Source organism: Colius striatus, chromosome 8 (assembly GCF_028858725.1).
Source record: "Colius striatus isolate bColStr4 chromosome 8, bColStr4.1.hap1, whole genome shotgun sequence".
Classification (NCBI taxonomy): Eukaryota; Metazoa; Chordata; class Aves; order Coliiformes; family Coliidae; genus Colius; species Colius striatus.
The window spans coordinates 28,680,253-28,705,867 of record NC_084766.1 but is presented as its reverse complement, the minus strand read 5'-3'; the positions used below and the strand labels follow the sequence as shown (position 1 = coordinate 28,705,867).

The 25,615-nt window shown below is 42.3% G+C and overlaps 1 protein-coding gene across 5 annotated transcripts in view; it reads right to left on the bottom strand.

Moving 5' to 3' along the window:
* Nucleotides 1–20,261, bottom strand: part of RBM20 (RNA binding motif protein 20) — a 104,857-nt gene extending 84,596 nt beyond the window's left edge. For all 5 annotated transcript variants that reach the window (XM_062001768.1, XM_062001769.1, XM_062001764.1 and 2 more), the window contains exon 1: nucleotides 20,116–20,261. In XM_062001768.1, the coding sequence (XP_061857752.1) occupies nucleotides 20,116–20,261 (146 nt within the window). The remainder of the gene's footprint in view (nucleotides 1–20,115) is intronic.
* Nucleotides 20,262–25,615: the final 5,354 nt, after the last annotated feature.

Genomic DNA, 25,615 nt, shown 5'->3' with positions numbered 1-25,615 from the left:
GGAGTTTAAGCAAAAGAAGGTTTGGAAGGGGAGAAAGTGGGGATCTGGCAGATCAGGACTGATAAAGCATCAAGAAGACTGAAAAGATTTTGTGTGTGAGAAGACCTGACGGAAAAGTTGCTGACTAGTAAGGAAGAAAAGGGAGAAGGGCTGTGGAAGAAAGGCACAAAACCACCATCCTTTCAGGACTCTTTCCCCTCCCATGTCCCCTCTGCCAGCCCTTATTTCACTGGTGAGCTCATCTTCCACATACTCTTGGCAAATGACGCAGAGAAAGAGGCAAAGAGGCTGTTTAAAACAGCATCACAGCCCATTCCCTGGACTTGGAGAAATATTCAATGAAAAATATAATTATGTCTCTGCTACTCTTCAATTTCAAAAAGTCAATGTCATTAATTTTGTTTCACAGGACAAGCCGTAGAAATCAGAAGAGTGAAGTGATTTATCACCAGTAATACTGCAGGGAGCAAAGACAGCTTGAGTCAATAAATGAGCCCGGACCGAGTGACCATGAACAGTAAATGCTTAGAAGCAGCCAAACTGAAGATCATTAGGAAACTGTAAAACGAGACATGTGCATCGTGTAAACCCCTCCTCTTTCCCTCCTCCCCTATGACAGGATGTTTTGACATGGAACTGTGGAATTCTCCAGAGACATGATAGAGGAAAAATAAAAACAGCTACCAGCCAAGTAATGTCATGCATGACAAAAACCAGATGAGGAAGTCACTGGGTAAAACAGCAACACAGGCAAACATGGCACAACCATCAAAATAACAATTGTGTTGGAAACTTCTCTTCTTTCCAGCATTCCTCAGCTCCTCCTCCAACTTTCCTTGCCTGAATGCATATAGATGGGGTAGAAAGTGCCATGCCAGACCAGATCTACCTGCGTCCTACGAATGGCAACCCACGGGGAGTTATTCTATGAATGATGAGACAATCACAAGATACTAAACTCACTTCACAGAATTTTCTCCTCCTTACCAGAAGCCAGTTAATACCATGTATTTATGCCTCTCTTATTAGTCTTCTCCTCACCCCATTTTTGGGGGCTTAACCAAAGGGTAGGATAACCTATAGAAGTGTCCACAAAACCTACTCTACAGGATAATTGCCAGCAGATTGAAATCTCCTATCTCAGCCCTAATCTCCATTGAAGACTTCTTGGACATGGGTTCAAGTGTCAGGATGTACAGGGAGCTTTCATTCCCCCATATACTCCTCAAATCCAGCAAGACTGCATCTGTCCCAGTGCAGTATCCTTGGCGCCTTTAATTAATGCTGAGAAAATTCTGCGCTAAGTGCCTACTTAAATTTGATGGGCTTGCCACTCAGATCATGGTCTGTCAACCTAATAAAAAGCATCAGTTAGTAAAGAGCACCATTGCATGAACACTGGTAGAATTATGAGCAAGTGCAAGCTGCAATTAATTTTTCCTTAGCCACCATGCCCACAAAAACAGTGAGTTAGTTCTGTGGGGTTTATTCCAGATCAACGCAAATAACAACAAGTAAACATTCATATCACTTCCCCAAAGAGGAGCAATCAAAACTATCCAGTGCAGCTAGAGAAATTTACAATTGAACAGATGGGTACTACTCCACAGCCCTGAAGACAATGGAATTCGTTCACTGAAGTGTAGCTTGAGCTAAACTAATCCGAGTTGTGTATCTAGTTCTCACAGAGCTTTGAGGAGCAATCAATCTTCCTGCATCCACCAACAAGTGATTTGTTAATCTGCTGTTTTCATAACGTAATAAAGAACACTTGGATTAACCAGCTATCGTCATAACAGCCTGATGAGCTTCTTAAAGTCTCTTGGTTACTTATTGGGTATGACAGAGTATACAGTAGAGTGAAATAAACTGGGCAATATGGATTGCATCACATTCTGCCATCTGGAAAACATTATCAAATGATCACTGATACTTTGTAGCCACCATGTTCTTGAATCTGTTCTTCATTTATAAGGTAACTGTTCAAATTCCAGGAAGAGCATCTGAAAAGTGATTTGCAAAATATGTTTCTGAAATCCTAAGAAGGATATTGTTGTAAATAAAAATACTGCTGCAAATAAAAATCATCTCTGAGTACAAATTTGAACTTCAGCTTATATCCTTAACCAGTTATATACTGTTGCAAATTTCCCCCATTAAATTTGCTGAATTCATTCTGGCAATGGATTAGTTAGCTCAAAGAAACCATACTGGGATACACTTCTCCAGGACCAGCAAGGTGATTTAAAGATTCTCCAGAAATTACTTAGCAACTTCTATTAGGTAGGCAGTGAGATTCAAAATTGTGATGGCATTTGACAGTAACACATAAATGTGAGGTCACTGCCCCAAACAGTTCACTGAGTGGGACAGAGCCACTGCATTCCTGTGCTGCATGTTATTCCTATTCTGGTAAGGCCAGAGAAAACTGTTCATGATCAGCTGCTGAAGAGAAATTCTGCCCAAAGAATGCACTCAAGAAAACCCAGCAGCCAAACATTGTGTTTTATAAAGTCACAGTTGCCTTTAGTATCACCCACTTTTCCCATGAGGAATGTCCACCATCCCATGTTATTTCTGGCCCATGATGCATGTGCTACAGAGTTGTCTCTCACTAAAAGAGAAGTTGAACTTACTCCTTGCCCACAAGGGACTAGTACCACTCCTGACATGCAAAGTAAAGTTTATACAACAGCATTTAGATCCATTGCTTTGAAACTTGCTCCATGGCTGAAAGATAACAAGGGGTAGCAGCGCACAGCATTTTGGTTTCACAGTGGATTCCCTTTACACAGAGCCCTGGGCTGACACATCCCACTGTCCTCCTTGAGACATTTCTCCCAGGAAAGCAAAGCCAAGCCATTGGCAGGGCAGTCTGTGGAGAGCTCAGCATATGAAACCTTTGGACTGGCTTTCCCAGGCAGCTATTCCCATTTTACTTTTAATACTTCAGTATCTCTAAGGAAATATGCAACAGGGTTATTACCCACTGCTCAAAAGAACTTATTCATGTACATAGATGTGTATATATACATACACACACACATACTCCATACAAAGCCATGCACATACAACATTCTCAACTCCTTCACAACCTCCAACCCTCTGAACAATCAGATCAGGCTAAGCTCATCACAAATTTATTACAAATGTGGTAAAACCTGTAGAAGGAGTACTTAACAGAAAAGTTAGGTTATGCTATGTGCCACCCAACAAACCTGAAATCTCCACTGACAGAAAAGCCAAATCACTGGGGTGGATTTGGAACAGTTCAGGTCTGTTTGTTTTTAAAATTGTGCCCTGAAAATATAAAGACAGTTTCCATCCTATCAATGCTTTGCCCCAGAGTGACCCAGAAATCTGGTAAGAAACCAGTGGATCATTTGGACAATATAGTATATCATATAGATCATCATCATAACACTCACTGTTTTTCCACAATCCCCTGGTTAAAAGAGCACAGGTCTTTTTGGAGGACACAACAGCTGTGTGGGAGACCACAATGTAGTATTTATATGTTGGGAAAGGTTAGCAATATTAATAGCTAAAACAGTAAATGATTTCTAAAATAGGAGTTCCTTAAATAAATAAAACTGTATGTAAGTGCATAAACACATTAAATATACCGAAAAACAGATGGTCATATCACAATACTGGTATGTTGCATACATCTTTGTTACTCATCATAGAATGGTAGGGGTTGAGACATATGTTTTCTCTTCCAGCTTCATGATGTGCTACACAAGTATATATTTCCTCTGGTTTTGTTATCAGATCATGACATGAATCTTTGTATTATTTTGGCACATTTTAGTGAGCAGGGCTTTATGACCTGGCTCTTTAGTTTGATTATTCACTTAAAAACACTTCATGTATCATTTTTGGAAATAAAAATGAGGGTCCTTCAAATAAAGCCTGCTATTAAAACTATTTAAAGCTACAATATGAAGAAAATGGAAGAATTTTTATAGTGTAGTTTTAAAACCATATATTTAGCTCAGCTAATCTAAATTCTGCAGCATTCAAACAAATGTATAAATGTTCAAGCTGCTAAAAATCATACACAGCTTCTAGTTCTCCAATCTATTGAAAAGAACATTAAACAATTTAAAGTGTCTCCTTTCAAATGAGAAAAAGCTGGGAAATTATTTTTTTACAACAATTGTGTAACAATTACAAAACAGTTCCTTTGGCCACCTTGAGAAACGTGCTTTTAATATTATCTAGAAGCACAATTAGTAATTCTACAAGATTTGCATCATAGCCATAAAATTCTCTTTTGTCTTTCAGCACTCTTCAATCAATTTTAAAGGTAACTGCTGTGCTGATCTCCAGCTTATATTGAACAGATGAGTGCTAGTAAATCAAAAGCTATCCAAATCTCCTACTGTGGGTTAACATACGTAATGGCTCCTTGCCCATGACTGGAAATCCTCCTGATAGCTTAATGCTGTCAAGTGCTGTTTTTCCAGTGACTGAACCATAATGTGAGATTCCACAGGACAAATTCTTCAGGCTCCGTTTCAAGCACAGAATTATGTGAACACTGTTAAAACCCACTGATTTTGTCAAGATGCTTTTGTCAAGCACGTGTTTCACTAATGCACAATAACTACGTTCATTTACAAAAGCAAACATACAGAGCCAATCAGTTTTGAAAACTAGGCAGCAGCAGAAGATGCAGAGAGACATGATGGCAGCAGAAGTTCTGCGGGTATGGTTAGTGTAGCATTTCTACAGGGTCCAGTTGGAGAAGAGAAAAATCTGGTGTCAGGAAGTTGGGACATCCCTTTTTTCTATAGTAGCTAGCAACAGGACAAAGGGGTAATGGGATGAAGCTGGAACACAAAAAGTTCCACTTAAACATAAGAAAAAACTATTTCACTGTTGAAGTGAGGGAGCCCTGGCACAGGCTGCCCAGAGGGGTTGTGGAGGCTCCTTCCTTGGAGGTCTTCAAGATCCGCGTGGACATGTTCCTATGCTACCCGATCTAGGTGACCCTGCTTCTGAAGGGGGGTTGGACTAGATGATCTCTAAAGGTCTCTTCCAACCCCTACCATTCTATGATTCTATATTAAAAAAAACCCACAGTCTAGGTCAATATCATGTCTACGTTTAAGTCTTAAAATGCAGCTTTTCATTTCTGAAGGAACAAACGGTCTGTGTATTTCTTTACAAGAGGAAAAATGCTCACATAAATCTCTGTGCTTACAAATTTTCAATCTGAAGTCAAAAATGAGCAACAAGACAGGGCAGCACAAAAAAAGACAGTGGACAGATGAGACAGGAGGATTTACAGAAGAGAAGATTTCCCAAAGGTTTCTGCAGAGGGCAGAGAAGAAGTGAAATCTTGGAAAAAAAATTATGGGCAAGCTGTTCTGAGCACCAAGATTGGCATGGGAAGATATGTCCAAAGACTGTGGCTCCAGGTTTGTGTTACTTAACATTAACTGTCTAGCTATCTCACTATACTGCCACTAAACACCATTAATAGCAACATGTTTCTCAACACCAATACAAATTCACTGTCATCTAACACCCAAGTCTACGAGATCTTCAGTATTTGTGGTAAGCAGGAGAGGGAGGTAGGTGGAAGTGTATCAGTCATCTCCACAGCATGTGGAACTTGCCTGGGGAGATGGAACTACACTTACTGCTGTCCCCAGGTACCAACCATCTGAAAGACAGTTTGTAGCACGTGGCTTACTCCTTTAGCAGTCAAAGGATGGACTCCATATAGACTCCCATAAGCACACTCCAGGGGTACACGGATGCTGAAGGTAATGTCTTTCAAAACTTACCACCTCACCCAGTTTCAGGTACCTAAGGAATGACCAAGCACAGGGGAGCCTGGTCACTGCTTGACCAGACACAGGAAACTTCAGGAAAGACTCTCCCAAGATCACACCACAGCTGCTCCCACTGACAAATGCAAAGGAACTGGGAAAACACTGAGAAGGAAAGAGCATGCATCTCCATTTTGGACTATGTTTACGGTCACTATCCAGTCCTGAAAGAGGATGCAAAGAAACACTGTGTTCTCTCAGGAGTGTCCTTTTGGCTGTGAAAGGGGTCAGTTGGGAAGAAGTCCCACAGCTTGTGCTTCAAACAGCTGATAGTCAGAGAAATCGAGGCAAAGATGTCACAGAGGAGACAGACAGATGCCTTTTTTCCTTCGTACCTCTGGGTGCAATGCTGGGTTTGCAGCCCAGTGGTAACAGGACGGTGTGTTACAGGCACTGGGGTGGATGGTGATGGGTTGGAGGGGGAAAGTACACCCTCTGCAGGCAGAAACCAAAGCACTGGAAAACATTACTTCTCTATGCAAGAAAAGAGGACTCGATTTGATTCCAAAGGTGGTTGGCAGGGATTTTTCACAGTTTTGCTGAAATACAGGAGAAGAATGCAATATAGCCAAATCAGCAGGAAAAAGGGAGAAATCTACGGATAATAACCCGTTCCACTGCACCTCCTGTGCTGCAGTCACATTGCTACTGCCACCAAACAAAAGGCATATAACCAAAATAAAATAGGAATAAGCTTGTACAGAGCAAAAGATTTGAAGAAATGAAAGTGTAATAAAACATTTTCAGTTATGACATCATTTCCTACTACTAAGGTAAAACAAAAATTATTAGTATCAATTCTTTTTCTTGCTTGGTTTCTTTTTTTTAAGTGGGCTTCCCTGTGGTATTTTCTGGGAGAAAAATGTGAAATAAATATACAAAAACATCACCTACTTGCTTATTTTTAACAGATCAAAGTAGATTTTAAACTCTTACCATGAGGCTCCATCACTGTAAATAACTACAGAACTACAAATTAAGATCAAAACTAATTAAACAAACACCAAGCAGCTAAAATGTGTCCACAGGAAAGATGAATATAATTATAATGCAGCAATTTGAGAAGAGAATATTTTGAATAAGTAGGTAATTAAGTTAAGAGAGGCCTAAAGAAAGATTTCACACTCACATTCATATGCTGAAGCAGTTTAAAAATAGAGAGTAAGAACTGCCTGACTTCACCTTTTAATTTTAGCTGAGTGATGAGCTGGTCCCAAAGACAGAAAGGCACAGCAGGATTTTTTTCTCAGCAAAGTGCCCTTCGTATTTTTATGTGAAGGAAATGCAGTCTGTTCTATTAATATCCTGCTGTAGCCCTAGATAAGTCTAGGCACCCTTTCAAATCAGTAAAAAGTTCTGGTTTCTTTCTTCTAATCATTTGTACTCTCAAAGACATAAACACAAGTTGGAGAGCTTCCTGACTGGCCCTGCCACTTCACAGGTAAATAACATCCAGGCAGGAAAAGACAGTTTTTTTATCAGTTCACCTCTTGGAATTACTGAAGCTGTTAGTACGCCACATACTATCTCACGAGGAGGGGAAAACAAACGACTGAGTTTGCACCTTGCAATAAGTTTAATTTCACTCTCATTTTCATCAATAGCTGGAAAACTTTGATACCAACTAGACCATTGCAGAGAGGGAAAAATAAGTTTCTTGACTTAATGCTGTCATAATGCCTAGGCTCTCCCAAAGAAGCTGGATAGAAGTACACAGGCTTTTCCCCACATAAAGAAAGCTTGATTCCCTGGGTATGGCTCCCTCTCACTTCAACTTCCTGATATATCTCTGATTAACCTAACCCATGCACAAGCTCCCCCATCGCAGGTCCCAGCCCACCCAACATTCTTTCAGTCTGGCAAGTTCTGGCAGTAGGGCAGGGCTGGAATCCTTCCTGGTCAATAGCACCACACAGAGAAATTTTTCTGTCCTTTAGGGAATGGTGGAAATGGAGGATAATCAGCATTCAGATTATTTTTTCCAACTTATTCTTCCCATAGTGGCAGCTATCCAGGCAAAGGTCTAATTCTCCCAGAAATTCTCAACTGTCTTAAAGGCACCTTTTAAGTTAAGATCGGTTTTGCTTGACAGATTGTAATGTTTCAAATCTAGGCAAGAGTCTGAGTTAACCCTGCAGTGAAAACAAGCCTGCTAAATTATCCCTTTGTCTTTCACAGTTGCAAACCCTTGCATGTATTTTAGGGCAACAATCAGCAGAGAGACTCTAGATTCATCTACTCCCTCTTATCATTAGCCTCTAATTAAAGATTCATCTTAGGCTCCATCTGCAAGCTTCTTACATGTGCAAACACTGGTCACTGATGCACTCCAGCTACTTCCATGAATAAACAGTTGCAAATTTTATTTGCCAGGGAGATGAAATGTGAGTTTGTGGAAGTTTGCATTAACATCCTGCTGGTCAGCAATTACTAGGTGAGGATGCCCTGCCATTCTTATCTATAGCCCACTATCTTAGTGAAATGTTTGCCCAAATGCATAGGAGGTCCATAGTGTCCTTAGTGACCTGCTTCCCATCTCTACAGTTCTTGAGGAGATAAAGCAGAGCACACCACTTATGCAGGTGAAACCTGGGAGATAAATGTAGTTTGCTTAAACCCAAATACCTGATATCTCTTGGTATTTTTGATTATTGGAATTGTTTTCACAATTCTACCCCAAGCCAAATTCATGTTAAAAATTCACATTCAGAAACCTTTTTTTCCATTATGGTATCCAGATGAAGCTCATCATCTTTCCTTCCAGTAGAAGCATGTTCTGCACTTCATTGGTACACATGTAATTATCTCATTTACTCTTATCACCCCTAACATTGCTAGTTTAAGTGTCAGATACCAAAACTGGCCTAGGCATCAACAGCACTCTATTCCCACCACAGGAATGACATCTTCCACTTCAGTTCTTGCATCAAATGAAGTTAAATCACTTAAAATAAAGACTGAAGATATCAGCACTTCTGTTTCTTTTACCGAAGATCCTCCTATTTAATCAGAGATTCCTCCTTGCAAGAAGGCTGTCAGCTGACATTTTTACTTTTTCCTGCTTAAGTTCAAACAAAGTTTGTAGGGCAAGATCATCACTCATTGTATCACTGTTTATAGTTATTTACTCTATCCATATTCTAACAGGCCCTTAAACAGCAAAGTTTCTGATCCTCATAAATAAAAATTTTCACATGAAGGAATTTTTGTTTGAAGGAGCTTTTAATATGCTGAAACTTCTATATTTTTTTGCTGTAAAAATATTATTTGAAAATTCAATTAAAAAAACATCACCATTCTTCTTCTTTTCATTATTCGTAAATAGTTCAGATTAGGCTTCTCTATCATCCTACTGTATAAAGAAATCATTCATGAATTATAGGTATGAGAGGCTGATTTCATGTAGCAGGGGACAAAGAGATTCAAATTATCATTCTCCCTTCTAAAAAGGGGGGGAAAAAAAACTCCCTTTGGAAGCATTTACCATGCAGACACATCCCTTCCTTTTCCACAGTCCTTGTGCTTTCAGCAAGACAGCACACCAGACTCCACCAAGTGGCAAGTACATCCTTGGCAAATTAGTTCAGATTTCAGAAGGAACTGCACAAAACATTCATTCATTTCTCAAACAAGCAGACAAGTCTGAGTTTGCTTCCAGAGCCCATCCAGCAAGATCCAAATCCAGGAAACTCCTCTGGCTTTATTTGGCTGTCCACTGAGGCCTTAGCATATAAGAAGTATTCTCCAGGGCTTATCAAAGATGCAATATAGTCACTATAGCACTGTCTTTACTGCGTGTGTATAGAGCAGTAAGCCTAAAGGGTAAGTGGTCTCAAAGCCAGGCTTCCAGATGCTCCAGCAACATGGTTACCATCAGACACTGTCACCCGAAAGAGATGCCGGCTGCTCTCTCCACGGCCACCCATGCAGTTCTGTTCTTGGAGCAGTCGTCACTCCTAAAAGCTGGTCACTCTGACAGCTTCACTACAGATAAATAAGTTCAATTACCTCAGGGAATTTAAATTCAGAGCTGCCTCTCTTGTCTCACAGAGTTATGTACAACTCTGTCAAGTTTAAGCTTGAAGAAGCTTTTTTTCCTCCTCCTTACAATTGTGGTGTTTATTTTCCATTCTATTGCAAGGGCAGGAGTGACAAAAAAATTATGTACTCCAAGTCCTTCAAATTACTGAAATGTCTAATCCCAGATCTAGAGTCCATTCGTCACAAGTCACACTCTTAGACAACTTCTGCTTTGTCCACTGAGGGTCAACCAGAAAAACCTCCTCCCACATCATGCTATCCACACAAACTGCCAGCTTGGATGAAAAAGTACATACAGATCTGGCCTGCTTCTAGAGGTCCCCCTGGCATCCAGCTAAGAGGTGAGAAAACTAAATATAACAAACTTAAAACTACAATTATTATAGGAGAGCTTGCCAGAGCTGCTCTGAAGCTCCTAATGGTCTGTCGGGGATTTATGGATCAGCTGTGAAAATTTATTCACAGCTAAAACTTGCCAATCAAGTCCTTGGCTTTGGAACACTGCTACCAACTTTCACATAATACAGCTTGAAAGTATAGAAGTGTCAAAACAAAACAGTAGGATTTAATGCTTCAAAGAAGGACACACAAAAGAATAATCTACCAAACTAAACAGATAAATGAGAAATGTGTGAGTAGCCTCTGTTCTGTGTCTTTGTGTAAAAGGGTCTTACGTTTTACAGAGCAGGAGAAGACTACAAACAGAGCAGTGCCAAATACTGACAAAATGCACAGTAAGAGCCAGTCTGTTGTACAGAAATGGCTGCAAATAGCTGTCTTGCAGTTTAGAGCAGATTCCCTCTCTAAATTATGCCAGCAATTCAGGAAGTACTGTTAGTTGCTGATTATGGCAAGTTATGTCCTCGCCATATGGATTAGGATAAAATGGGAATGTAACATTTATAAAAGCTCTTTTGAATAGAGATGGAAATACCACAGATCCAAATCTGTTATTTTCACGTTATTCCATTAAAATATGGCAGCAAATGTAACAACAGCAACAACAAAAATCCAACCTGAGAACTTACACAGAAAACAAAGCAAGTAGCCAGCTTAGCTGTGAGGTGTAAAACCATGCTTTTTTTCTCCCAAATGCTGAGCACCAAATGAAAGACAGCAGTGATAGCCATCCATAGGTGCAGCACTGTGCAGAGGGGATGACTGGCTCTTTGTAAACCCCTCTCTCTTCTAATCCCTACAGACAGTGAAGCTTCAACACCCTTGAGTACTGGTTTTAAAACATATCATACCATTAATGTGCTGTTAAGCAGCAAAAAGGAGCATGGATCCATACTCTGCTCCACACAGCTCCACGCGCTCTTTTAGAAGAGAAGTTTCAATGCTGGAACAGAAGGTATCTTTCTGCTATTTTCTTTGGTTTCTACTATATTAGATCTCTCCTATCAGCAATTACTGTTCTTAACATTTCTGTGCCAGATTCCTAGTTACCTGACAAAAAAAAAAACAACCAAGCAGTAAATAGTCATGAAGCCTTGCAGGCTTAGAGGATAGGATTTGATCCTCTGAAGTCTCACACACATAAATAATCCTCATGTGTATGAATAAAGCTTTGCAAGATGAGTCTCATAGTATATATACTATAGTGAAAGAGGAATTTAAGTTGTATTTACAACTGACAAGCAAACTGCCTTAGCCACCTAATATATTTTCTAACACATGCTTCACTCCGCAGAGATATACTTTAACCATCTAAATAAAATGACTATATCACTTCCAGTCCTTGTAAATTTCCATTTCTCTCTTTTTTTTTTTAAAGGAAATTCAATCCTTTAATACTTTGCAACACAGAAAGTCTACAAAATCTAAGTTGAACAGTAATCATTCCTTGTCTTTTAGAATTCTGATCCACCAAAGATACACTGACACACAATTAACTCAAATGTTACTGTCAGATTTGAAGTGGTCGGTACTTTTTACCTCTCCAGGAAATGGAAAAGAGGTGATAGCATAAAATAATATCCATTTCAGCACAGAAAATACAAGAACTGACTTTAAGTATCACAGAACTTGAATTCTTGTGTTTATATCACTTACTTACGACCCTGTTTGCCCATGCTGCCAACAGAGGGTTCTGTAAACACCATCCCACTCAACTACTGTTCTTCCACATGACTTACAAACATGTTCACCTCTAGACACATCAATGACACTTTTCTAAGCAGAATGGCCATCAGAGTAAGCTGAGACAAACCTCTTGTGCCATCTCAGACTCAACAGAAAGATGCCAGCAAAGGGATAAGTCCTGCTTGTACCATGAGGAGAAGGTGTTGCTACAGGATAAAATAGTGACCTTGAATGAAGCAGCAATTAAAGAAAAGAGCCCAATGTTTGGTTGGCAAGACAGCAGAAAGCTGTAGGTGACCTTACAAGAATGTGCCATGACTGGGGCACAGAGTGCATGGGTAGCAGGAGTGTGAATGTTAAGATGTGTCAGAGGAATGGTTTGGAAGATAAGAGGAGCCTAGAGCTGAAAAACCCTCACCCTGGCTTGCTAATATTTCTCTCTATAGTTTCAGGAGACAAGAGTGATCTTTTCCCCAGTCCTACTCTCAGTCTCTGACAAAGAACTTTATGTGCAGATGCAGAGAAAACCTCTGACAATCTCTCAAGTGCCATCCAGACTGCAAACCACACAAACACAAGTAGCTAAGCACAGCCCTGCAGGGACTGGAGCAAACTCTTCTCTACCAGAAATTAACCTCCAGGCAGAGCAGAAAGTAGGATGAAAAAGACATCATTAAAACATTTTACAGTATTTTGTTCTCAAGTAAGTGTTTCACAACTATATTACTGAGGCCAAAAAGAAAACAATAAAAATGGGTCAGTGTAATGAACTGTATGTATCATCAAGCTAATAAAATTACTTAAGACTTCTTCCTCTAAGAGAAGAATCTGTTAATCAGCACAGACAGAGATATTATTCCTTACTGCAGAGACAGGTTGCGGTCAACTTGTTCCTACTTTTACAACGTGCAAAAGCCCACAGAAGAGTATGTGCTGTCTCAGTAAAGGAAATGTCAGACATCAAGCCACTTGTCACAGAGGTAGGTAAAGTCTATTTCTTAAAGGCTGAGATGTAAGTAAAACATGCAAGAGTAACTCCTGGATGGCTCTAAAGAAGTGACCCTAGCTCACAGGCACCATCAACTCATACATCTTGCCCCTCCAGGGAAAAAGCCAGGATGCCCAAAACTGTAGCTTTTGACACTACCAACACAAGACATTTTACACTGCTTGAATTTGAATACTCTGCAGCCTACTGTACAGAAAATCACAAGATTTATGGTTGAGGAAAGCTGAGACTAGATAATGTCAGATATTTCTGATATCTCAGAGGCCAGTAAGGCAGGAAAGGGACCAGGTGATCAGAAATCAGCCAGGGAGCTTGTTCATGACCAGCCCATTTTCTCTGTACCTCTTAGCCAGCAGAAGACATTACTCAAGGGAACAGGAGGGAAACGTTTCTTTATCCTGCCCCTGTCTATTTTCCCACCCTTCCTGAAGCGGTCACCATTGCTAACATTTCATGTGACAGAGACTTTAGGGTTAAGGCCCTGCAGGAGACTGACTACACAACCAGTATAGCTACAGATTCCTATCACTCCCAGAGCCAGGCAAAGCTCATGGCACTTTTGGAGCATTCTGCAAAAGCTGGTGAGACATCTATGTGTCTCTAGAGAACAGAAATGACAGAAGTCAAACCTGAACAGCACCGTTTAGTGCAACACACAGCATAACTCCACCCGGTCCTGTCCACTGTCTGTTCAGCTCATCTCCCAACAGGGACATGCAGCAAACTACCAATAAATCCATCTTGCTTGGATGCACGAGATAAATACATGCCTTCTGGTACAACTAACATCTGTTAAACTCACATTTCACAAGTTTACATACACACAATCACAAAATGCAGTAATCATGCAACAAAATAATAGTCTGTGCACTCATAAATACTGATCCTTTAAGAAAATGAGCCTTTGCTGCCTTCCTGCAACAGAACACCCGATGCTTCTATTTGGCATTTTCTCTAAATAGGCAAGAGGCATTTGTAAAGCGGGCTAGGCTTGAGTTGTCAGAACAGGACAGATATTAAACATTTCTATAACCCAAAAGGGCAGGTTTTCTGGTTTCACCCAGTGTGTCAAGTGACAGCTACACTGTGATGGGTCATTAGCGTGACAAAGAGAAAGCAGCTGGACACAGAGGGGCAGAGGCTAACAGAGCGATTACATCCTTAAATCAACTATAAAATGTTACAAAGGATGAAGAGGGGGAAAAAGGCGGGGGAGTATATTCAGGGAATAAAGTCAGTCTGATAAAGTGTCTAGCTGCAAATCAGATCAAAGGAGTTCATTTAAATTAAAAAAATAACCAAGACAGCTTACTCTAGAAAAATTCTATTTCAAGGACTATTTTAAAGTGATGAAAAAATATTATTTCATGCAAACAGTCCATTTTTACTCTCCAAAATAAATTTCTAAAATCCTCTATGAAGTATAAACATATCTTTGAAGACCTAGTTCTTTCTATCTGACGGTTCTCAGAAAGGATCAGAACTAAGAGGTATTGAAGTTTTTACCCATCTTCGTTTTCCTTTCCTCCGAAAGGAGTCAAAGATTTTCACATCATCACCACCACATAGCAGTAACTCAGCAGGTCACATGTAACCACTCACAGAGCATTGAATGGACAAGGGCTGAATTAAGAGGAAAACCAAAAGAAGACATTTCTCAGTCTTCCCACTGATGGGAACAGTAGTATTAAATTTCCAATAAAAAAACCCAACATCCAGGCAACTTAGTTTCAGTAAAGAGGACTCCACTGCCATTTGTTGTGATCCAAAACCCAGTCACTACATTGCTCCTTATAAAGCACAAGTTATTTAACTTTTTTATTAAAGTCAGTATCACTGCTGTCACCTCTCACTTCAATAAAATATGTTTTGACATTTCTGGGCCACTAAGAATTAACTGATAACTGATAATGCAATACAGATTATATGGAAATGTTTGCATGCAAGGCATTTTTCTAACCCCTTTCCAATTTGTACCTCTGTGCTCTTTTTTCAAGCCTTAAATTCAATTTTATTATACTTTTCTTGCAATAAGCTGTTGGGTTTTAAACATGCACTTTAAAATAATAAAAATGGAAAAAAATCCAAACAAATAGAAAAGGTTTTGAGATAAAGAAACCTAGGGTTTCAGTCACTTTTGTTTAAAACAGAGAACATGCATATGATTAATTCATCTGAAAGCTTTGGGTCAGTCACACCTCAGATACAGGAAGGGTCATTGATTTCAATCAAAAAAAGAAAATTTTATAAGTATTTTAAATGAGAATTGTTAAGTAAAGGAAATATTAAAAGAGAGATTTTAATTACCTGACTTGACAGTGTCTATCATCTCCAATATTTCTTTTCATAAGCAAGTAAACTCAAAAGTGAAGCAATCCCCAGGTGTCCCAGTCCCTGCCCTGCCTCACACACATGTGTTTGGTACACACATTTTAAGTTCTGATTTTTATCTCAGGTGAGGTCTAAGAAAAGTCTCAATAATTACACAGCAAAGAGGAAGACAATTCCAAGAAAACTGAGGTTTCCTCATTGTCTATTTCCTAACATACAGAGGCAATTAATAGGAAACACTAGGGTTTGGTTCCCACATTCTCTGGTGAGTCCCATACCACGCAGTCTGCTTTTTCAGCTCTTGGCCCTTGTTTTGGCACAGCTTCCCAGCTAAGACAGTTACAGCACTTTCTGGTTTGTTCTCATCTCCATTCAGGGTCACTATAGTTGTTACAGGACAAATTCTACAAGTTTTCAGGGTCCTGTCAGGAAGCAACTCAGATTTTGGAGATGTACTTTAAAAGGCAAATAAACATGGAAAGTCTGGATCAGTAACAGTAAGAGAAACAGTGAAACCAGTGTTTCTTCTCATGTCCCCTTGTTAAGTATCAGTTTAGCCTTTGCCATATTATGCCAAACTATTTGCCATGACTAATGTATATGACGGGAGTACATTTCATATTTTATCTCTCCTGAGAGACCTTGAGTTGGGGAAAAAAAGAAGAAAAAAGAAAAACAAAATCCCACACTTTACACAAAATAAACACACAAGGAAGCAAATAAAAAAGCATATGCTTAACATAACAGCTTTCAGTTTAACAAATAATTAAGTTGGAGGTTATTTTTCCCAACAAGTTTCCTCCTCGCTGCTACAGGAAATAAAGGACTCAAAGCATTCAGCACCAGCCTGCTTACTCCTGTCTGCCCCCAGAACTGGCACAAACTGATGACGACTCGAGCGCAGATGTTGGAAATTCCATCTTCCTTCCAGAGGATCTCAAAATCTCCAGAGCACAACCCCTTAGAAAAAAAAATATTCACTTTGGTTTTTCCCCCATTGTTTTAAAACGTCTTTATTCAATTTGTAAAACAAACGTTTACTCCTAGATCAACATAGGGAGTTGAAAACTGCTCCACTGAGCAGATATTACCCGTGACAAATCATTAGAACCAAAAGCATGTAACCAGCCATCAAAACATACAAAGAGATTGCATTTCAATGCAATTAGGTCTTCTGTAATTATGGACTTTACTCTTGGTGCTTTAAGCAAGAAAGCAACATTTCACAGCCCACAGCCACCACTTGGTCCCTTCTCCCAGTTATTTCCAGCTAATTGCTCCACCAGACCACAATGAATCACACACCTGGAATTATATATAGGAGACTCCACTCTCCCGTGCTGCTAAAGCACTCCAGTCCATCCAACAGCAGGTGCTAACATTTGTCACACACTGAGCCATCATCTAAAAATTATGTTTTGCAATATAATTGCAAACTATAAGCAACACCTCCAAGTTACAAACAAAAATTTTCCCAGAGAATACTTACCAAGAGGAGGGCAAAAAAAACCCCAACCAGCAGTTCCAAAAGCGCAGTAAAACCTTTCTGTGCAGAACAGGTATTTGAGGTCTTTTCAGAGGTTTCCCACAGGGGTTTCACTGGCTGCTACTACAGACCCTACTGCTCTACATTTCCACTCCTTCCACACAACTGCAGTAGAAACAGGCTACAAACACGGATCAACACCGTTACAACCGTCCTTCTCTTGCTCAGCCTTCTGCATTATTTCGTATGCAAGCCTATATTTTTCTAAGTCACCTTCAGGTTTCCCTTCCTCCCCACCTTTTCATTCTCAGCTCTACAACTTCAGAGCTTTGACTGCAGTAAGACTTTTACTTTTGGAAAATACCAAGCATTTTCCCGTCAAACATCACAGCAACCTGCGTAGATAGAAAGTGCGAACTGCGCTGTAAATCTTACGACTGGACCTTTATTATCAACTGAAATGACGTTGTCACTCGGGAGAAAAATACAACACGTAGGTGGCATATTTTAATTTATATGTTATTGTACTCTCAGCAAGGAATTTCAAATGAGGGATTCGGTTGTAGTTTAATACTAAAATTACATTATAAACATTAAAGCGGAGAGGCGTTTAAAGAATATGGTACGTGCTACCTGCATCGCATGAGTTCAGCCAATATAGCTGCTACCAAAACCATTTCAGATCTCCAGTTTCATTACATTTTAATCCTCATTCAGCACTCAGTGTTCACAGTGAAAGTTTATCAGCTGCCCACATAAGAAATACTTTTTTTAGATTATATTAGTCTTCACCTAACTTCTGTAAAAGTTTCTAACACAAGTGTTGGGGGAAGAAAGAAGGAATCCAGAGAGCTTTTAAAGTTTATACAGTATAATGAAAAATAAAAGGGTTGAAATAGGGAGATCCAGTTAAGCACCACCCAATATTCTGACCTACATGGCTCTGGATTAGTTTTCTGCAACTGCACACTTGTTTACTGCAGTTTGCAAAGCAAAAAGACAGCAATTCCTGGAAAAAAAAACAAAAATCAAGAAAACAAAAAACATTCTGGAAAAGACGTCAATGTTTTCTTTCTGAGTAAAAAAAAAATCACAATTATTTTTTGGTCAAAGAAACACTGCTTTCCTTTCCATCCTATTTCACCAGTCGTAATACCTGTTCTAGCATATAAGAAGCAAATTCAGAAGAGCATTTTAAGATATTCCCTAGCATCACCTTTCCCAACAATCCCAGAATATCCAATTCACATTATAAACCACCGAGTTTTTCTCATTACAGCAGACTTTGCTTGAGTTTATAATTAAATGCAGGGCGGAGATTTGTTAATTATCAGGTAAATACAGAGGCTCCCACCACACAGTTACAAAATCACACGATCAAGTTGCAGGACCTTAGATGGAGACGTTCGACATTTGCCCTTCTGCGTCACATTGCCATGACAAAGATCGATCAGAACATGGCACCTGTCTCAAGTCTTTCCATTAAAGATAGGATCAGAGCTAAACCATTTCAAGTTTTCTTACCTATCATTTGCTAGGAGGCAAAGCTGCGATGCCTTTGGATGTAACATGCGCCGCGTTTAGAAACACAGTCATGAAGCCCTCTCGACAGCTTCGCCTCTCTGACTTGCAATGTACATCCGCATAAAGTCTTGGTAACCGTGAAAAAATAAGGCCCATTTTAGAGGGCCCAGTTTAAAACTTAAGACTGATTTTGAGTAAGTGTAAACTACCTTCTGGTTGCACAATAACTCGTAAGTGGCACTGCAGCTGCTCAGCGGACTTAGGGAGCAATCATTACTGTTTCAGTTTCAATGTAAACTCCCAAGTCCGTATTTCCAATTAGGAATAAAAACGTGGGTAACAAGAATCATTAATGTTTTCACGCTGAAATTGTAGAACGTGATTTAAAAGCAAACAGGCAAAAAGGTAACCAAGCATCAAGAAATTTATGGGCCACACTCCACAGCAACTTAAAAGTCCGGTTTTACGTATATTTAAAAAAGACAACACAACTCCCAAGTTAAACAACGGTCATGGTCTAAGTTTGCTGTAATGTTGATGCACATATATTTATGTATGTATACATATGTATTTTGCAAATACATGTGAGAAGGTTGAAATCGTGCCCTGTATTAGTTATACCGTTGGGTTTTGTTGATAAACTAATAAAGGAGATGCCTAAGCCAGCAACCCCTTTCGTAAGGGGGTTTGTTGTTTCGTAAGGGGAGCAGTGCAAGCCCCACAGCGAGGCGGCCGCAGCTCTGCATTGCTTTGTCATAGTCGTGCTCTGCTTGATGGCCGAACACAGGCTCAGTCCAGTTGGTGGCCTGGGACACAACGTCAAAAGCGTTTCCCAACCTACGCCGCTGCGCTGTGTCCTGCTCGGCAACTCAAGCAGCAAGCCTTAAAGCAATAGAAGGCAATTCAAACGGCTCCATGACCGGGTGTTCGTTAGTACATTTATCGCTCTGTTAACAGCCCCTGCCTCTTTTTAAACATGTTACGGCTTGGAAAAAAAACAAACCAAACACCTTCAATCAGCACAGATCAATTTATGTATTACCTATGCGTCACGTACTAACTACGGAGCATTCGGTTTGTCTTCAAGCTTCTCATTTAGGCAGAAAAGTAACGCGTGCACCGCTATTATCTGTGTAGCAAAAGTACTTCTTCCCTCTCTTTCCGGATGGAAACGAAACAGCAAAATGCCATTCGTATCGTTGCCCTCACCAATAAACCTTCCACGCCTGCACAGGTTACTTTTTCTGTGCCAGTTTTGCGGAGATGCGGTCGCTTCTGGCACAACGCGAGCTCCCGCACCCCAGGCCCAGCCAGGAAGCGCCTCAGCCCGCGGGCAGGGCAGCAGCTGCGGGCAGGGCACGCACGGACGCGCCGCAGTCACCACGGAAGGGACGGAAAACTTTCCCGACCGAGCTCCCGGGCGGCAGCAGACGCGGTGCCGGGGCGAGCCCTCGGAAAACCGACATGAGAGACTTCCCGGGCAGAAAATTTCTGCAAGGAAGCGGGACCGGTGGCGGTCGTTGAGGGGAGTACGTGCTCCCGCATCAGCGGGGACGGCCCCGCCGCCCTCCTGACGGCAGCCGCGCCGGGCGGTGGAGGCGAGGCTCAGCCCCCGGGGAACCGCTCGGCCAGGGCCGGCGCCGGGCCGACCCTCCGCCCGCCCGGCTGTCAGTCTGGGCGCGGGGGAGGGAAGGGGGGCACCACCGGCGGGGAGGGAGAGCGACCCGCGCCTGCCCGCCCGCCTGCCCGCCTGCCCGCCCTCCCAGCCCGGCGGAACGCGGGGCGGCTCTTACTTGTGGAGGAGCTGAGGCAGGCTGGGCGGCGGCGGCGGCATCCCTCGGCCGGGGCCGCGGCTCGGGGCCCCGCTGCGGGCATCGCTCTCCGGCGGGTCAGCGCCGCGGGGGGCCGGGGCCTGGCTCATGGCAGCGGCGGGGACCATGCGGGGAGGCCCCCTGCGGCGGGAGGCGCGGGTGGCCGCGCAGCCCTCCGCCGCCCCGGCAGGAGGGAGGGAGGGAGAGGGCAGAGGACCGGCCGCGCAGGCACCCGCGCCGGGCTGGCGGCGGGACGAGCAGTGCCTGCGGCCGCCGCGGCTGAGCCCGCCCTGCAGGAGGGCCGCGATCCCGGCCGGGGGCGGCCGGCGCCGCGCGGGAGCCTCGGCGGCGCTGGCGGGGCTCGAGGGGCGGGCGGCGCCCCCGGCCCGGCCCGGCCCCCCCCCCCCCCCCGCCGCCCCGCCCGCCCCACCTGGGCGCCGGGCCCGCAGCCTCCTGCCGCCGGCACCTGCCCGGGGGGACTCCCGGGCCCCCGCCCCCGGGCGGCTGTGCCCCGTGGGCCGGCCGGGCAGGGCGGCGGGGGGCACCTGACCATACCGGGGGTTCGCCTCGGGGCCGTGCTTCGGGAGGGAAACGGCAGTACGGGAAAGAGCGAGCGGCACCGGCCTGCTCAGGCTCCTGCAGCGGTCTGCAAACATCGAATCTTTCCCCTTCCCAAGGGCCGGGGGAAGAAAGTGTCCATAACTGTTTTAATCCCTCGCCAGTTCACCTCTGTGGAAATGGTGTTACTCATCTGTCAGACATAGGCTCCAGCAGCTGAAACAAAACGGGAGACGAGAGTTTGCCCAAGCCAACAAATACAAACCTTCTCTAGTAACAGAGTCATCCCTAAAGCAAATCGCCAGTCTGGGCCTAACCAAAGCAACAGTTTATGATAAAGGATGGTCAGTCTTGAGCTCTCCCAAATACACACAATAGTGGGATCAAGACCTGTCCAGCAAGGCTTTGCTCACTGCTCTAACAACACAGCACTCACAACTGGTATTGTCGCTCAATGGTACAGTGTGACAAAGAAGTTTTACCTGCAGGTGTTTTGGGAGTACCTTTCAGATGAGTGACAGATCAGAAATTGTGCTGCTCATACCAACTCAGTGACACTGAAAACGTTCCTTCGAAGTCTTCTTGCTTCCTTTGTAGGGGGCTCTTGTTTGTTAGAGAGGGCTGAGTCAGAAACCACTCACCCCCCTGCACCCCCGCCAGCACCCACACACACTCACACACGCACGGAGGAAAGCAGAAACATCCTGGCTTCTTTGAAAAGTTAATCCCGATTCAGGGGAAAAAGATTAATTTTGGAGGGGCTCAGGTTCTCCTCCCCACTGCACCTGGCATAGTCATTTACAAGTACATAGCCTTGTAAATGGGTACAAAATGCTATCACCAGAGACTGGAAAATTGTACGTTATTTGCCTTGATCACGTCCTTTGCGCTTTGGAGATGGAGAGCAGTAACCAGGTGCAGGGCAGCGGGGAATCAAGCTGTGTTTCAGTTGCACAGTGACATAGTAGCAATGTAACACCAAATGTACCTTCTGAAAATGAACGGTAATAGGTACTGGTTTAGACACATAGGCTTACACACCCTCTGTTCTGAGAAATACAAACAACAGAGCTTTCCTCCGAGGAAGAAAAAATTGCAATATCCTTTGTTTTCTGGTTCAGTGAGGGCCAAGGAGTAGTCAGTGCTGTGTGGCCATATATCCCAGTTCAGGAAAGGGGAGATCTGGTAGACAGGTGAGGCAATGCCCAGAAGCAAAAAGCATAGCACACAGTGCTATCTTTCCCTAAGGTTTAAAATGAGCCTCAGGTGTCCACTGATCATCCACAGACGTCAATTTCCTCCTTGTTACAGCAGCAGAGGAAGCCCTCGGGAGACCAAGAGACAGCGGCTTTTTACTGCCTGTAATTGTTTGAGGAAGTGAAAGATGGTGACTCATGGCTCTGAAGGCAGCAGGAGCACAGCTATGACACTAACGCACGGCCCTGGATTAGAAAGTGGATAGTCACAAGAACGTGTTACTTCACACAGACAGTTACATTACATCACTTATAAAAATGGATCAAGTGTGTTTTAGCAGGCACTACTATTTCTGCATTTAAGACACACAGCCTACAGCTTGGCACTCAGACTCAGCATGGGGGCTTAAACTCTGCAAAGTTTTACTCTATTTGCTGTCTTCAAAGCCACAGCCCCCATCCTCACATCTCCTTTTGCCAAGATTTTCTTTCTCTTTTGCCTTTTTTTTTTCCTCTTTTGCCATCATACCACGGAGTTTGGCTTGGTATGATCTGGCAGGAGCACTGTCCTACCCACCCATGCCTATCCCTGCCTTGTCAGAATACACTAACAAGAGGGCTCACAGGGATGCCGAGCTGCATCACTAGTTGTCTTGCATGGAAATACGTGGGTGAGTGTTTAACTCCTTGTGAACAGGGCTGATGAAGGTTCATGGACTCTCTCATTCCAGAAATCAACATTTTTCTCTTCAAGCCTTTCAGTATTTCTGGAGCACTGCCATAAGAAGGGAAGAGCAATAGCTGGGCCAAATATTGTTTTAGGGTCTGGATTTTGCAGCAGAACTGAGCAAGTGCAAACTGCAGTACAAGTTCCTGCTCTCCTAATAGGGAATCTGGTTATTTACACACACAGAGATATCCCGCCTGTAGGTTTTTCCCCTTGGCTAAAGCCCCATTCTGTGTTAGTGTAGCTGTCATCTAATGGCAAGTTTAGCAATGAATCTGGCAAAATGCTGACTCTCCTATTGCTGATGCCCGAGTCTTGAAATGTCTAGGATTTTAGATTAAAGGTGTTGATTTTTTTCAAAGCATCTAAGCCGTGGGTATTAATGAAAACCCCATCTTCAGCTGAGATGGATGTGCTTACTGCATCCCCAAATATGATGAGTAACGACTCCCACCTTTTGCAATGCCCTTTTTATTTTTCCAGTTGTAGGAGTCTGCATGCTAAAACTGAAACCCCTATCTAACTGCTGTTCTAATTTGCACAAGTCTAAATCAGAAGCAGCTCTCTGGTATACACGAACTCATAGCCAGGCTATTTAATTTTTAGGAGGGTAGATTAACAAAGGCACACACAAAACCCAGGGAAAAAAAAAGAAAGGGATCATAAAGCAGAAAAGTGATGGAGTCAGGTACACACAGGATAGCGTGTCCCCAAATAGCTCAGCGTCAAATAACAAAAATAGCTATAACTTCATTGCTTTAAGAGCTCAATTAACCATAGAGCTGCAGAGTAGCAAGGAAACATAGCTAAGAATAAAAGATTATATCAAGTCAATACACCTCTTAGTCTAAGACCTTTCTTTGGTTCGTGCCTGAACCTGTCTGTTTCTCTGTGACCTGAAATCTAATCCCTTGCGAATTCAATACCCCCAAGGTAATCCTCTGTGAAATTAATATATAATCAACCCTTCATTATCAGGGGAAACAGGGGGTTGGAAAAACTGAAAGATGGAAAACCAAGATAACACAAGTACTCCTAGGCCGAGGCTGGCCTGTTCGTACATATTGTGCCCTAGTGTCAACGTCCTGCTTGGTTACGCTGCAAAGTGCAGAGCTGGTTAAGGTGCCACTGCATGTGTAGCAGGGCTGAAGGGTAACTGAGTATGAGATATGCAAATAAAGGTGAATAAAGTCTGGGTTTTATACTGTTACTACAGTGGATGGGAATTTTAATTCAGATTTATCAAGTGTCATGTAGACTGTCATCTAGACAGTGTTGTGATGGCTCTGCAAGCAGCCATAAAATAGTCATTAAAATACAAAAATGATTTCATGACAAATAAGATGTCAGCTCCTAAATAGAATTGAGGCTACATAAGGATCCAGTTGCAGAAATAAAAGACTTCATCTAAGAAGACTGGCAACATCATACTCCCCTAACACACTGTGGACAGAGGCAGGAAAACACTTTCTTATTCAACTTTTAAATCTAACAAAGAAAAATACTTACAAACTCCAGGAAAAAAAAGGCTACAAAATCCACTTTGGGCTTGGTGGATTATGATTATTAACACAGTAGCTTTCCCCAGCTATCATTGAACACTGTTCCTGGAGCTTGCTGTGCATGTTTGCTTGTTGCTCTCTCTGATCATTGTTTGGATACAGCAGCTGAAGATTGAAGCAGAAATTTCCAGTGTCTGGGTATATGAAATCTGCCTTCTGGGTGAGTCTCTGTTTGCTTCTATGAGGTTTTGCTATCAGCTTCTCCTGAAAAATGTTTCAATCAGTAACACTTTTTCTTTTTTTGGTGTTTTTCTTTTCACTGGATTTGAGTGGAAATAGGTAGCCACAATTCACGGGTTCTTTTACAGTCACTCTTGCTTTCTTTTTCCTGCATCTGCACGGGCTCTGTATGTCACTGGAATAGTGATGTTCAGAAATACTCGGGGTGTATATCCAAAGGACCAGATAAAATTCAGCTCAGGGCCACAGGTTGCTTTATAAGCAAATGGAAATGATTGTCTGACATTAGAAACAGACACTTTCCTGTGGTTTTGAAAGGAAAATACAGGGCAGATGTAGTGCTTTAAAAGTATTTGGCTATAGAACTGATGTTTTTATAGGGGAACAGCATCACCTAAAGACTTTGACTAAACATATTAGGATGGAAGCAGAATAATCACCCCATGATCAATGAGAAAATGGAGGTCATGAGTGACACACTGAGAAAGACAGCCTTGTTCCACATCTGCAGAAGGAGAATGACAAAACTCAGGAGCTGGACTGATCACACCAGTGATGATCACGTGCCTTAAAGACTTGAGCTGTTCAAGATACAAAAGGATAACCTTTGGAGACAAGCTAGCAGACACTCAACCATGGGTAGCTGAGCCTTTCAAATACACTGGGGACAGCCAGCTAATGAAAGGCAAATACTGAAGAACTTTAGTGCTGGTGCAGAATAATGTGGAATAATAATTGTGCTTTTACATTTACTGTGAAAAGCTGTACACCCTCTCAGCACCTCAAGCTGGTGACAGTATAATCCTCAATTCACATATTGTAAATTTAGAAAAGGCTGGAATGTGCAACTGATCATACCTAGGATGTTTACACATGCTGTTTGATCCCAAAATACTGGCTTATGTCATTAATGGCTTGTGTCACGCTCCTTTCTAGCTTCAGAAATGGCAAATGTTTACCATTTTAACTCCATTAGCCAACTGCTCAAAGAAAAGCTAAAAGGAATCAAAGCAAGCATAATGGGCACAGTAAAAAAAAATCTATGTTAAATTACTCTGAGGAACAACTGTGCTCTTTAAAAAATCCTTGATGTTACCTTCGGCTCTTGAGATAACCAAAACATGCACGTTAATAACCCAACTTATCTTTCCATGCCTTCACCATTCCATCAGTTCATATCATGGCATAACAGGTCTGTTTCTAGTCATCCTCACTTCTGGTTCTCATCCTTCATCACCCCAGAAGCACCAAGCAAGCTT